The sequence below is a fragment of the Pteronotus mesoamericanus genome, unplaced genomic scaffold (assembly GCF_021234165.1).
Source record: "Pteronotus mesoamericanus isolate MK-2021 breed Mesoamerican mustached bat unplaced genomic scaffold, CSHL_Meso_final scaffold_45, whole genome shotgun sequence".
Classification (NCBI taxonomy): domain Eukaryota; kingdom Metazoa; phylum Chordata; class Mammalia; order Chiroptera; family Mormoopidae; genus Pteronotus; species Pteronotus mesoamericanus.
This window is the reverse complement of record NW_026555317.1, coordinates 4,928,591-4,943,816: the sequence shown is the minus strand read 5'-3', so window position 1 is coordinate 4,943,816 and position 15,226 is coordinate 4,928,591. Positions and strand designations below refer to the sequence as shown.

At 44.9% G+C, this 15,226-nt stretch overlaps 1 protein-coding gene across 1 annotated transcript in view; it reads right to left on the bottom strand.

The window, feature by feature from the left end:
* ARHGAP25 (Rho GTPase activating protein 25) overlaps positions 1–15,226 on the bottom strand; it is an 84,177-nt gene that overhangs the window by 9,458 nt on the left and 59,493 nt on the right. The window contains exons 5-6 of the mRNA XM_054593497.1: positions 5,608–5,815; positions 785–917 (exon numbers count right to left, since the gene is read on the bottom strand). Of these exons, the coding sequence (XP_054449472.1) occupies positions 785–917; positions 5,608–5,815 (341 nt within the window). The remainder of the gene's footprint in view (positions 1–784; positions 918–5,607; positions 5,816–15,226) is intronic.

Sequence of the window (15,226 nt, the reverse complement as noted above, 5' to 3'; positions counted from 1 at the left end):
GAACGTAATTGGTGTGTCTGCGTAGAAGCTACACTTTGGCAGTGTTATTGGAGTGTTACATTTCAAGCATTCATTAAGCAAACAATTATTGTGAGTATGAGTTGTTGAACAGCCCTTGCCTCGGGGTAGCACCAGGAAGAGAGAATAGTAACAAACAAATAAAAAAGTAACCCTGTACAAAAACAATGAGCCTCTCCATACAACCAGCTGACACCTTGCAACATTTGTGAATTTATAGTTATTTAAAAATAAAAAGTTATTGAAAAACACACACAAAACTGAGAAGAGGCGTTATCACAGGGAGCCACAGCTGCTACAGGCAGCTGCTGCTGAAAGGAACAAAGGAAAGCTCCCTGTCCTTCCTCTCTCTGACACATGGATTCTTTGTATGCCCATGTCGGATACTCACAGTCATCATGGAACTGTACATTCTGACCTTTCATCTGCTTTCCAAGTTGTTCAGCCTGACCTTTTGTCCCAGTGGTTCTCAACAAGGCCGTATTGCTGGAAACCCTTCTCAGATGCATCCTCCTTCTCTTACTGATTTTAAAGTGGCTTGGGGGTATTTGATTATAGTCCAATTCTTTATTGGACTCTTCCATCCATTGAAGGCTGTCACCAGGATTGGCTTCATTTGCCTTTTGTTGCCAAGGAAGTTCCAGCTAGACAAAGTATCTCACAAAAAGGTACCGGCCCCCAGCCCACTATTGCTTGCCTACTGGAATACTGTTCAGTATCCATCACCTCTTTCCAAGCAGGACACCTAACTCTATGAGACACCAACCTTTGCCTCATCGGCATTCATGAGACGCCCGCAGAGCAGGAACCCCTCGTACTGGCTCCAGGGAACCACCGGCTCTGGGAGGTCTCGGAGGTAGAGCTTTAACAGGGAGGCCACTGTGTGCACGTCTGTATCTCTGGAAGAAAATAAGCAAAGCTCTTTAAAAGCAAAACTCCAGGAGTCTCCTCACCTCCCCCTTGATGATCCACTGAATAGAATCCCATGTTCCAAAGAGGAGCTTTGCAGAGGAGTAGAGTCTGATAAAGGTGTATCCAACAAAAACATTTTTGCTAAGTCCCTTTATGGAATAATAACCCTCAACAACTTTCCCTTTATCTATTCTACCCAACTGCCTCAAAGGAAAGTTGAAGGTTTACTTTTTCATTAAATCTTCAACAGTTTAATCTTCATCACTTTCTTCTTTCTCCAAATCACTTAGCACTTCACAATTTAGCATTCTGTACTTAGTGCCTCATTTTTCATGTGATAACTGCTTTACATCCATGGTCCATCGACCTATTTGGCCCCTTAGAGCTTTAAAGTAGTTCTGGGATTCATTCATATATTTATGCAATCACTCATTCGATCAACAAGCATTGAAAGAACTCACTAGATGCAAAATACTTTGTCAGGCACTAGGACTTCAGCAGCAAACCCAAAGGACACACAGGACCCGTCGCCTCATTGAACCACAGGGCTGTGCAAACTCAAATCTTACCAAGTCATTACAGTACTGTGTGGTTAGTGCCATGATAAAGGAAGTCCAGGACCTAGGATCCTATGGAAATGTGCGAAGAGACACTGAATGCAGAATTGAGAGCCCTAGGAGACTCTTCAGACCAGATCTGTAGAGTGATGAACAGTTACAGCATGAAACAGGCCTGGAGGGTGAGCGGAGGAGACCCTGCTGCAGGAGCTGAGACAACATTCATTTGATTGCCTGATTAGCAGAAAGAGAGGCGGGCTCTTCAGCTCGGTTTGCCTGGTTTATACTAAGGGCCAACACACCTTGACCCAGGAGCCAAATCTGGCCCACTGCCTGTAATTTGTACAGTCAGCTAAGAATGGATTGTACATTTTTAAATGGTTGGAGAAATAACTCAAAACAAGACTATTTCATGGAATGTGCAAATTATGTAAAATGTGAATTTCAGCATCCATAAAGTGCTACAGGAACCCAACTATTCTCATTCATTTTTGGATAGTCTTAGGCTGAGTTGAGCTAAGAGCAGAGTTCAGTAGTTGAAGCAGGGACCATCTGTCTAGCCCACAAAACATAAATATTTCAGATGTGGCCTTTTAAAAAACATCTGCTGACCCCTGGTTGATAGAGCTATTGCATTTTTTGCATAGAGAAAATAAGTCTGAGTCTACCACATACTTGGAGGTCATTAGTGAAGAAATATTCATTTATTTCATATCAAGAAAAACTGGTGTTCTTAAGAGACAGTCCCAGCAGTGTTTTGAAAGCTGCGATGTGGTAAGAGGTTCAGATAATCTGAGTGTTCCCTTTTCTCAGCAGTTAGGAATATAGAATCTGCTGGGTGGAAACAGCTCCTGGATGAGAGACAGGAGGGGTGGATTGCACAGGAGGAGAAGGGAGGCATTTGCGGCAGCAGAAACAAGAACACCAAGACTTGACAATAAAGCTCTGTCTTGGCATTGCGTGCAAATATTTAAAAAATTTGTTTTTGACAGCCCATGGTTGGAGCTGCCTTCTTAAAGGCTCCCCTTTGCAGCTTGAGGACTGTGTTCCTCCGCTGGCGAGGCCCTGTCGGTGCTCCATGGCTGCCCTCCGGAAACCAGGGGTGGGGATTCTGGAAAAGACTTCCTTGCTGAGTCACTGCCTGAAAATATCCTGGGCAAAGTCCTCTTGTTGAAATACACAGGCAGTTCCCAAGAAAGTGTCAGAGATACAACCAGCTGGCTCCTTGCAGGAGTGGCATCCTTCCTCCTAGTGTCCCTACACGACGGCCCACCCAGGTCTTAATCAGAATCCAGGGTCTTCAGTTTGATTGGGGCCTCTACCTCACCCCATATCCAATGAGACTCCCAAATCCCCTCAATTCTGCTATCCAAAGGTCACATGAAAACCTCTAAGTCCCTCTCCTCCTTCCATTCCACATTTTCAGGACATTGTTGTTTGTTGTATCTGTTGTTTGGTTGTTTGTTTGTTGCCAGGATTAGGCTCAGCCTTCTATCTAGCCTCCTGCCCCCAGGCTCCAGCACTCAAAACACACCCATGGAAAGAATGTAGAAAACAAAGAATTTGAAATGAGAAAACAGGATAGATGACACGTCAACAAAGCAGAATCTTTTGAAGAGAAACAACAAAAACAAAAGAGACAAACACTAGACAGTTTAATCAGGAGAAACTAAGGCAGTAAAAATATCCAGCACTAGAAGAGAAGGGGGTTATAACCACAGATACAGTATATATCTTCAAAGTTATAATGAAAGAACACAGTTAGCTATATACAAAGCATCTTAGAGCACTGAGATCCACAGAGAGCTGCCCATTCATTTTACCAGGGGAAGATAAGGCTGCTTCCCCTGGCTAACTCCTCATGTTTGTTTATTGTATTTCAACTTAAATGTTATTTTCTTGGGGACCTTCCTAACTCTCCCAGAGCATATCAAAAGCCCCTGTTCTAAATTCTCATAGTACCATATATTTTTCATTTATAGCATTTAATACATGAAGATTATACAGTTATTTCTGTAAATTTTTGGTTTAATGTCTGTGCCCCATTGGAACAGGGCTGACTCAGGCGTCGTTATTATAGTCTAAGTGTGTAGCATGATATTTCTTGAACTTGCTCTTCCTCCAACCCCATGAAACACCCTTAAATATTTTTTTAATCAAGGACTAAGAGCAAGGCAGGAACAAGATGGCTTCTGAGTTGGACCCCTGGTCCACCAGAGATTAGCCAAGCCTCCTCAGATGGCTCTGCCCAGCCTTCTTTGAGGCTCTGACCTTACAATGCAGAATGTCTATGTGTGTTTCTCACTGAAATAATGGGCATCAGAAGTATATCAGCTTTGTAACCGGGCAGTATCGAGCCTAGTAGAGACTGGACAAAGAGATTATTAAATTCATATTTATATCTTTAATGAGAGCCAGACACACCTGCGCTAGAATCCTAAATTAGAGCTCCCTTGCTTTTCTTTGTTCTAGTGAGGTAATTTGGGGGCTTTCGTGGTGGAACTGCACATATGGTCAGTGAAGAAGATCTCGATGAGTACCCGCAAGAGTCATGTGGGCCCAAGAGTCCGCCCTGGGTGGACCCTGAGGAGCCCTTCCTATTTCTAGATGTGTGAACCCCTCAGCTCTGGTGGTGGAGATGTGTGATAACTTTGCTCCTTCCAGTCCCAAATATTTCAGAGGAATCAAAGACTCTGACTCTAACACCCAGGCTGATTTTATAGATGCATAAGCCCAAGCCTAGGGCAGGTATCTGGCAAACCCCTAAAATTACCTCTGTTCGTCCTGGCTGACTTCACATTGCTTTTGCAACAACCCACCTGTATCTTTTGATCAACAACCCACCTGTATCTTTTGAGCTCATTAAAAACATAAGAAAACTGAATATAAATATGTTGAGCTTAATTGAATAGGTGCCTGATAATTAAAAGCAATTTATGGTGCTGCTGAAAGGTCCTTAACTTTCATGCCCATAACCCCCTATAGTTCCAGTAACAACTCCGCCCATTGCTTTCATATTAAAATATAGCACTCTTGCTAAATTAACCTATTACATGCCAAGGACAGCAAAGACAGACCTATGGTGGTCCCAAGTCAGTGGCTGTGAGAATGGAAAGAGATGGGTCTTAGAGAAGCTTTGGAGGGAGAATAGACCAGGTTGCGGACTGAAGTGAGAGGTGAGGGAGAGGTAAGCAGTGAGCCTGTTCACATAGCATGGCTCCCAGCTATTCACTCTTTCCCCAGGGTCAGCCCTGCTCCTCAGTCCTAAATAAGCGTGTGAGGAATTTCAACCTTTGGAAACTGGATAGTGTTCAGGCCTGTCTTGCTAAATCTTGGTTTATGGGCTGCTGATTTGGAAAGAACAATGGCTCTTTCTTGTCCGCAGGACAAGTGCACGCAGGCAACCAAGGCAAATATTGCACAACAGGCAGAGCGTGTGCTATGTCGAGGTGGCAGTGTCTGAGCTGAGCATGGCAGGCAAGAAAGCCTCGGGAGGCTGAGACAGACAAGGAGAGGAGGGAGACCTTGGGGGAGAAATGCCCCTGCACAGGACATGCCCCAATCAGGGCTGGTCAACTCCACGTAGGAGACTTGGGAGAACACCAGGCTGCCAGCCTGTTAGTATGTCCTTCCTCCATAAGGGCTCAGATCTAAATTCAGAGTTGGATAATACTGTGCTTTCCCAAACTAACAAGTCCTGGTTCTTGCCACTCCAGGAAAGCTGAGGAAGACCATCGGAGACCTTAGATCTAGACATGGTGCATTCTCTGCCACATGGTCTGCTGTACAGCCAAAACAGCTCCAGGGTTCTTACCTGCCCCAAAGGCTGGGACTGAAGCTAGGACCTGTCTTTCTCCCCTTCCCCACACTCTCCCTCCCTCTATACCCTAAACACCTCCTGACTGCCCAGCAGGCTCCTGTCTCTCAGGTAATTGATCACCAGGCTCTTCTAACTATGCTCCAGGCTCCCACATTCTGAATAATGAGCAATACAAAAGGCTCTTTCTGTTTCAAGCCAGGGCTCTTGGAAGTGTCTGTGTGAGTCCCAGAGCTCAAATGGAAGAGAGAGGTCCTCTTACCCAAGCAAGGCAGAGGGGAGGGCCAGGTGGAGACAGCATACCTGTCAAAGGAGGGCCTCTCCCCTGCATCAAAAGCATCTCTGAGCTGCTTCACCTGGTTGTCCTGCCCAGGCAGTCGGAAGATGCCCTCTTCATTCAGGCCGTGCTCGAGGATGAACTCCGCACACTTCTCCACAAGGATGGGCACAAGGTGGGGGCCAAATTTCTGCTCGTAGGCCACCGTCTCATCCAAGCGCTGGCCAAACACCGCTGGGAAGAGAAAAACAGGACCTGCACATCACTCTGACTTCCCTAGGATGAAGTGACAGGCCAAGCTCTTTGCCTAGTTCTGGATTTCCCATGCTGTCTATGACCTCAAGGATTTTTCAGGAATGATACTAAACAAAATAAAGGAAGCGAATAACCCAAAATATTTCCTGGGACTATTAATTTGGGGCTAGAAATTGGGGCAGTCTCTGTCCGTCTTTTTCTATTGACACAGATGTTTGTGTATTTAGAATAACAATCCACTTTTACTGGGTACTGTGTGCTAGGAAGTGTGCTCTGCACTTTACACATCTTTTCTCTTTTAACCTTCACAGCAATCCCATAAAGCGTTATTATTGTTATACCCACCTTATTGTTAAAGTCACCGAGCCTTAGGGCACTGATGAACTTACCCAGGTCAGGTGCCAGAGCGTGGCGCAGTCAAAATGCAAGCCCAGGCAGTGAACGCAAGAGAATGTGCTCCTAACCACAGCAGCCACCAGCTGCTGTCATATAGCATTAAAGCAAAACAGTCTATCATATGGATGTCTCAGAGTGTATTAAACAATTGTGGCATTTTTAATAATCTAGGTTGTTTACTATGTTTTACCATTATGAACATTGCCACACAGAGAACAAATTCATTCGCCTAGCAGGGTTCCTGGAATGTACATAGTACAATGTATTATTTCTAATTCATTGTTTAATTATTTGACATTTGGATGAATGAACATAGGCTTTTTATTCTTTTGAACTATTTCCTTAGGGCAAAGTCCCACATGTAGAATTACTAGGTCACATGGTTTGAACATTTTTATCACTGGATGGTATGCAAATTGCTTTCCAAAAATATTGTTCCAAATTACACTGCCTCCAGCAAAGCGTGTGCGGACCAGCTCCACCCTGGCCCTGCCAGCACTTGGCTCTGGCCTTCCCCCACCCCAGTGGTATGACAAGTTTAGTTTATAAGCCAGGAGAATCATTGGCTACTCATTTTTTTTCGCTCCAGGCCCCCATGCCCTTTGTATCCTGGAGGTTCAGGATACAAAGCTTCGGCTCTGTCCTGCCTGAGTGTTCCTCTGTTATAATTAGGACTCTGGCACTGACCACTTCAACCCATGGACACAGGTTCCCAAAGCTCTTTGGTTGTCCCCATGATTCTTTCTTTGGTGGGTCTCCTAGACCCAGTCTCTGATTAATGTAGATTCCACCTGTAAAGAGCTTTAATGGGTTCTTGAGTCTCCCATGTTCTTTCCATCCGCACCCACTGCCCTAGGCCAGGCCAGGCTGGACTCCTCTCTCACCAATGACTTCTTCTCTTCCAATATGTTCAAAGCCCCCCTGCTACTTACCTTTCTAAATCTCTGGTCTACCTGAGCATGTTCCCCCTCTTTTTAATAGACATCCACTTCTTCCCAAATTGCCACACCAGTGTTTTTCAAATTACCCCTCAAAGTCCTAGGGGTTCCTCTGAAGCCCTTCCTTCATCACATCAAGTGCTTGAGAGGCGAGGGCATGGGGTCTAGGAGCAGCTGAACCAGTGGGTCTCTATTCTCCCTACTGCCAGGGGTGTCCAACCTGCGGCCCATGGGCGCATGCTGCTCAGGATGGCTATGGATGTGGCCCAACACAAAATCATAAATTTACTTAGAACATTATGAGATATTTTTGTGATTATGTGTCACAGTGTATTTAATATATGGTCCAAAACAGCTCTTCTTCTTCCAGTGTGGCCAGAGATGCCAAAAGGTTGGACACCCCTGAGTCTACTCCCAACCAGACTTTCTGGGCTGTTGTATGTTTTACTTGTGTTTCAGTGAGAGTGATTAAAATTTTTTCTTGGCTAAAGTTTGAGAGCTGGTGTTGGCATTCAGCCTGGCCCCCACCTACCTTTCTGGCCTGACTTCCTGCCTCTCCCCCAAAGGCACCTCACCCTGGTGTTCCCAAAGCCCACAGTGCTCTCCAGTGTTCATGCCTTTGGATGGTCTTTTCTCACTGTCCAGTCTTTTCATCTCTCCCCCTGCTGTCTGCAGGAATTCTGTTTGTCTTCCTTGGTCCAATTCAAATATTGTCACCTCTGCTAAGCTTTCCCTGACCCTGGCCTGAGAGATTCTCTCTCTACTGTGTGTGCCCATATCCTTCTCAAATATCCCAATCCCTTTCCACACTGTGCTATTATTATTGGTAGGTCCCTGTGCCCTCTGTATGACTGACTGTAGGCTCCCTGATGCTAGAAATATGGGATGGTCTCTTTTTATTCCCAGTGTTTAGCATACAGCCTGGCACAAGGTAGAGAGTCAACAAATTTTGCTAAATTACTTAATGAATTATTTCACCTTCAAGCAAATGATTTCCATGATTAATAATAATTTTGCCATTTATTTAGTTTAAACAGTAGTAGAGATCACCTCCGTAGGTAAATTCAGCTTCATGCTAACATTTTTTGAGTGCCCTGACATGTGCCAAGAGTTGGCCACATGTAATGGACTATTCAGACAAAGGAATGTTATATTCAATTAGCTTCCCACCAAATTGTGTAAATAAAAGGACCCCGTACAAAATAATGAAAAACAATTAAAGAACGTCAATACAATATAGAATAAGATTCCTATTTGTCTGTGAAAGGAGCTAGATAGATATTTTCACCAAATTGTAGGGAAATAATTGAAGTGATATGACTGAATATATATGACTGAAAATATAAACTGCATGGCATTTGTAAAATTCCCTTTGAGGAGTCCAGGGAGGAGCACTTCAAAGGAGAGGTCGATGTGATTCAGAGCAATTGAAATTGGAGCCCAAGTGCCCACTGGACCCATAAAGAAAGACCTCCCTAACATAATATGAGAGTGTGCACGGAGATGCCAGAGCTGGCAAATGTGAACTGCATTTCTGAGATCCCCAGGCAGGAGCTCCACTTTACAGGTGACCTGGAACCAAGCTCCTTTTCACATCCCTCTGCACAGTCAGCCCTCTAACCTTTCTCCTCCTCTGAGTCTCTCAGCCTTGCTCTGTGTTCATTCTCTTTTCCTCCCCTACTCCACAGTCAGTCATTTCAATGTCACTCTCATCAATACACTCATTTCCCAAATCCCCTTTTCTCTCCATCATCTCCACTCTCCCAATTTCCACCACTCCCCTCATGCCTTCATCAGGCCACTGAGAGCTACGAGGGAGCATAGCATAACGGATCATGGAAATTTTCTTTCCAATCTCTGTAAGATCTTGGTTCCAAACCTTCACCACCTGCCTTGAGCTCACCACCACTCTTCTCTTATCTCAGCAGGTGAAGTTGTCTCTTCTTTCCCTTAAGTTCCCAAATTGAGGATATCATGACTGAACTTCCTCATTTCCAGCTTCTGCTTCTCTCATCCTTCCTCCAGTCTGTCTGCCTGTCTCTCTCAGGGGAAGAAAAGGACCCTGTGCTTTTCTCTAAGGTGGTGTTTCCTTGAACTGAGGGTTTCATCCCTTTTTTTCTCTTTTGAGATTTCACTTCTTCTCTTTTGTATTTAAAAATTTTCTCTTTCAATTAAGAGAGCCCCCATGAGTTTAAGTCTTTGCCAATTTATTAAAGACTAATTTCCTACCCCAGGTCTCAAACAGCCAATACTTGCCTTGCTTCTGTTTGCCAGTATTCTGGTCAAAAAAAAAAAATGTGCCTACTTCATGCCCTGGCTCGTGTAGCTCAGTGAATTGAGTGCTGGCCTGTGAATCAAAGGATCGCTGGTTCAATTCCCAGTCAGGGCCCCTGCCTGGGTTGTGGGTCAGATCCCCAGTAGGGGGTGCATGAGAGGCAACCACACATTGTTTCTCTCCTTTTCTTTCTCCCTCCTTCCCCTCTCTATAAATAAATAAATAAATCTTTTAAAAAATATGTCTACTTCTCACAGCCTTCACTTCTTCCCTTAGCTTTCACTTCTCCACCCCTCAACCCATCCTCTCAAACCTTCCCCATATGGTTTAATCAGCCTGCATCTTTTCACCCAATCTGCTCAATAAAATTTCTACTGTCCTCTTAATGGGCAAATCTAACCTGTGTTTATTCCACACTCTACTGGTCTTCACTGAAGACTCTGATGGTGTTGATTCTCCTTCCTCCTCAAGACTTTATCCTTACATTACTACACAACCGTCCACTCTCATTTTATTCCCACATCCCTGTGGGCTCCTTTGCAGTCCCCTTTACGGTGCCCCTTCCTCCACCTGCTCACTCCAACTCAGTTGTTCTCCCACTCTAGACATTCTCTTTGGGAAACATCATATAATCCATACATCTGGATATTACCTACAGACCGGTAACTTAAAGTCCACATGTCTGGTCCAGATCTCTCCATCTCCATTCTCTCTCTCTCTCTCTCTCTCTCTCTCTCTCTCTCTCTCTCTATCATTTCTTTCTCTTCCTCTCTCTCTCCCCTTCTCTCCTCTATTCTATAAGTCCAACATCTAATGGCAGTTCTCCCAGTGTCCTCCAATTTCACTCTCATCCTGCACTCATAAATCACCCATTCTCCTGTAGCCTTCCTTGCAGGCAACAGCATTCAGTCAATCCAGCAATCAAGTATCAGGCACTTTCTTAGGCACTAAGAATACAAAGCCATTAACACAAGGTACTTGCACTCGACTAACCCAAGGAGCAAATGTGTGAGTGTTCAAATTACCTGCAACATCCCTCTTTCCCTTGAGATAGATCAATACATTCTAAAATACACTTTAAGCTGTCTCTCTTCTCTACCCTTGCTGCTACTTTCAAAATTACTATAATAGTTTCTTTTGCAAATTCTGTTTTTTGCATATTACTCTCACTGGAATTTACAAATCATTCAGCAAATATAGACTGAGCATCTGCTATAGACAAGCCTCTTTGGTAGCTGGAGATTATGACAGAAACAATGAAAAATGGTCTTTGCTCTTGTAGACTCTAGATCAAATGCGATTCCTCCTTCTCCCCAGGATTAGAAACCTGATCTAACTGCAGGCTGAGTTCAGATGTCTTCATCTCAGAGGGGCTTGCTCACTCTCCTCTGTGCTCATAGAGCTCCATGTATATACCTCTATTCTATCACCTCTCCTAGAGTTTTACAATAATTTATTTAAACATCTCTCTTTTCCACTGGACTGTGGGCTCCTCAAAGGCCGACAGCCTGTCTGGCTCACCATCTATTTTTATCTCCTGGCACAGAGCCTGGCATGGCACATGATGGACCAGTCCTCAGTGAGCTGTTATTACCTGCTGTCTCCCATCCCTCCTGTTCTTAGCCTTGTCTCTCCTGAATGCACTCTGATCAGCATTTCTTTGTACTTGCACTTGTCAAGATCAATGGCCTAATTTACATGTTTTAATCCTCGGGACACAGTCTCTGCCTTCATATTAATTTCTCTATCAGCAACATGAGACACAGCAAACCGCCCCTTCTTCCTGAGACACATTTTCACATGGCTTCTGGTCCACCACTCTCTCAGCTCTCCTTTTCTCTCATCTCTCAGCTCTCCTTTTCTCTCATTAGCTCCTTCTCAGCCTTCTCTGATGATTCTTCCTTTTCTCCCTGTCCTCTAAATGTTGGAGTGTCCCAGGCTTTCCTTTCCTCATCTGTACATCTCAATGCTTTATTAAATATCACCCATATGATAAAGACTTCAAAGTTTACATCTCCAGCCTGCAAATCAGCCAAAGCTATTCTCCCCAGCAACACATAACTGCTGCATGCTCTACAGATATCAGAACCAACAGGGTCCCTTCTCTTTTTCTTTTTTTTTTTTTAAGATTTATTTTATTTTTCAGAGAGAGGGGAAGTGAAGGAGAGAAGGAGAGAATCATCAATGTGTGGTTGCCTCTCATGCGTCCCCTACTGGGGACCTGGCCCACAATCCAGGCATGTGCCCTGACTGGGAATCGAACCTGTAATCCTTTGGTTTGCAGGCCAGCACTCAATCCACTGAGCCACACCAGCCAGGGCCAGGGTCCCTTCTTATGTGAGAGAAAGAGCATCCTTGTTTTTTTTTTGAGGGGGGGTGTTTTTTAACTGATTTTTTATTATTATTGTTTTTAGTTTGTCTACGTCAGGCTTCGTCATTCTTCATCTCAGGTCATATATAAGGAGTTTGGAGTATAAAACATCCCCAGAACTCCAGAGACCCAATCTTGTGTTCTACCCACCTCTGACTTCTGAATCCTAACTACCACCCTCTAATCCTGGGCAGACATGAAACAGCCTTGATAAGGGGACATAGATGAATGAGACATCCCGATGAAACTCAGGAAGGTTCCGGTGAAGGAGGAAGACAGAAGACAGGGGTGGGAGATACTCAAAGACCGTTCTCCAAGGATGCGAAGAGACCAAACCCGGCCTCCCATTCTGTGCCATGCCCTCCTAGGTTGCACCTGCCCCTTCATTGAACTGCTGCTCATAGCTCTTTCTACCCTCTGCCAGCCACTCATTCACTCGGGACCACCTGTCATGTTGAGACAATGAGAGAGGCATGTCCATCTTAACAGATACATACTGTAGTTGATTAGCTAATTATAATATGTCATATAATAATTCTTAATAAATTTAATTAAGCTACTTCTATGACAAACTGCCCTAGAAGCTTTCACATGTGCTCTCACTTGGTCCTCATAAGAACCCTCGGAAGTAGATATTATTGTTCCATTTTACAGATGACAAAACTGAGGCTCAGAATAGGAATTTCCAAGATCATATATCCAAGGTCATATTTGCTCCATGATTATAAATTCAATGATTTATAATCTGCTATAAATCACTCTGTTAAAAGTCAGTGGAATAAAATTATCTAGGAGAAATTTGAGACATTAGCCAAGCCTCAAGGGGAGGGAGACAGAGGTGGAGAGCTGCCCAGTCTCTGCTCACAGGCCATCCTCCAGCCCTTATTTCCCAAGACCCTTCCCCAGTTTTGATCAAAAACCCCAGGACATGAGGTTGGTTTGGGGAAGTGAAAAAATAGAAGGACTAGCTCTCACCTCCTTTCTAACCTGGCCCCTCCTTCATCATCACTCAAACACTCCTGGGTTCAGGAGAAGAGCCCCTTCCCACCCCAGGTCACCAGGAGAGCCCGCCCTGCTCCCCTCCTGCTCCCTGCTTCCCCCTTCCCCACTGGCCTGTGGGCCAAGAGCTGGTGCCTGCTTCCCATGGGCTCAATTCCAGGAGCCTCTCCATCCCTGCCAGCAGAGGGAAGAAGGGGAGGCTGGGCAAAATGTCTTTTAGTGAAAGAATTGAATCATAAAATAGGGAAGAAATACCTTGCTTTCGAAGCTTGCGGATTTTCTTCCTGAAATTCCAGCCAAAGAGCAGGACCAGGGAGGGAAAGCCACAGCCCATTTCCCACTGCGGCATCCTGGGAATATGAGGCAGGCAAGGACGAGGAATCGCAGCCTCTGCTGGGCCAGCCTCAAGCCTTTCCTCCTCCTCGGGGCTGGAAGAACCACCCTCTCTCGCTTTCAGACCAGCACATGCTTGTAAATACTGCTCGGATTCTGACTCCAGCACAGAAACTCTGGGATCTGCAGGCACCTGCCCCGGGCCCTCCCTTCCTCCTTCCCACACCACTTCCCCTCCCCACTCACCTTTACACACATGACTCTTGGCTTTTAAAGAGTGAACATAAAGCTGTCAGGGCCCACAATAAAAATAAGTGCCTCCTTTTACTTAGCAGCTAATTGTCAACTGCCATTCACGGGATACTACGGAGGTGGGTTAAAAAAAAAATCCCTCCCACAAGCCCTTACCAGCATTGCTCCATATATCAAAGCTTCTGGCAGGAACACAGGATTTCACTTAGCATTGATGAAGCCAGCCCACCCTCCCTGGAAATGCTTTCACCGCTGCAGGTGGTTCAGTCAAGCCTTCAGAAAGAATGGTCTTAGACATGGGTTGTTGGATAAACTGAGATGATTCTCCTCCTCCCATTGAGGTAATTTAGCAAATAGAGCAACAACCCTACCAGACAGGCCCAGGAGACTTGAAATGGACTCTTGGCATTACTGGGGTGGGAGATGGGGGTTGGGGCTAACAGATGGGGGTGGGGGTGCCGATAGGCCAGAGGAGGGCGGACAGCCAGGAAAGGTCCTGGGCAGCATGATGTTGCCAACCGAGTGTTCATCCCTCCATTCACTCACAGGCCAGAAATAGAGGACTCACCTTAGATACCACGTTCTCATTCAGAGCGAATTCACTCCCATGCCCTGACAACATTACCTCTGAAATGTTTCACAAACCTATTTACTTCTCTCCGTCTCCACCACCCCTACCCTCTTCCAAGCCACCTTGAATGAAGACCAACATCTTTAACGAGGCTGCCTCCACTGTTATCACCTTCCTCTCAATCCAGAGCCTGCTTTTTCTGTCACAGGACTTTTGTACATGCCATTTTTCTCACTGAGACACTTCCTCTTTCCCTTTCTCTGCCTACTTAGCGTCTATTGTCCCTTCAGATTTAAGCTAGTTTGGGGCTTCCCTGAATTTCTTGACAAACAATTTTTCCCCCACATGTTATCATATGTTCTTCCTTTGTGGTACTCCAGAGTTATAATTTTATGGTTTTCTTCAGATTTTTAAAAATTAATTTCTGTGTTTTCTACTATACTGTCAGCTCCTTGGGAGAATGGACTTTCCTTTTCTTTTCCTCTCTCTCCTCTTCTCTCTCTCTCTATCCCTCTCTCTCTCTGCTGCACTCCCGGTGCTAGTGCAGGGCTTAGCATAGGACACGTGATCAGGAAACACTTATTGAGTAAAAGAATAAATTTGTATCTGTCTGGTGGTAGGATATGGGGGGAGGGAAATGAAGGAATTAACAACAATAAGTAAAAATCATTTTTCTTAATGTCCAGTTTAGCTAGAGAGAATGAACCAGAACACATGGAATAACAATGAATCACAGCAACAGCATACTCTCACAGGCTGAACTCTGCTATAGATTGTGAAATCATGCTCTGAAGAACACAGAACTTAAAAATGGGAGGAAGTAAAGGAACCTAGATATTTAACAGTTCAATATTTATATACTGTATGCCCGGTGTTGGCAAACACACAAAGGCGCTTAACACATGGGACCTACCCCAGGGTCTAATAATCTAGTAGGGCTGAGCAGAGCCATGCACAATTTTAGTGCAGTGCTTATGCACCCAGCAACGGCTGGAAAAAAACCTCAGATGGCCAGGCTCCAGAGGAAGAAGACAGAGCAGGTCCCAGCTGAGTAACAATTTGCCACGTGAACTGCCTCCTCCCTGGGGACGGGACAGAGACCAGGTTTCAATGTGGGAATCCAGGGAAGGCAGAGCCTTCTTACTAAAGAAGGAGGTGTTTTGGAGAAAATGGGCAGCTGTGAGCCTGGGAACAGAAGTGGAGATGAGATCTCCTCTCTTCCTTTTCTCCTACTTAAATCAGGAATAGCTGGAAT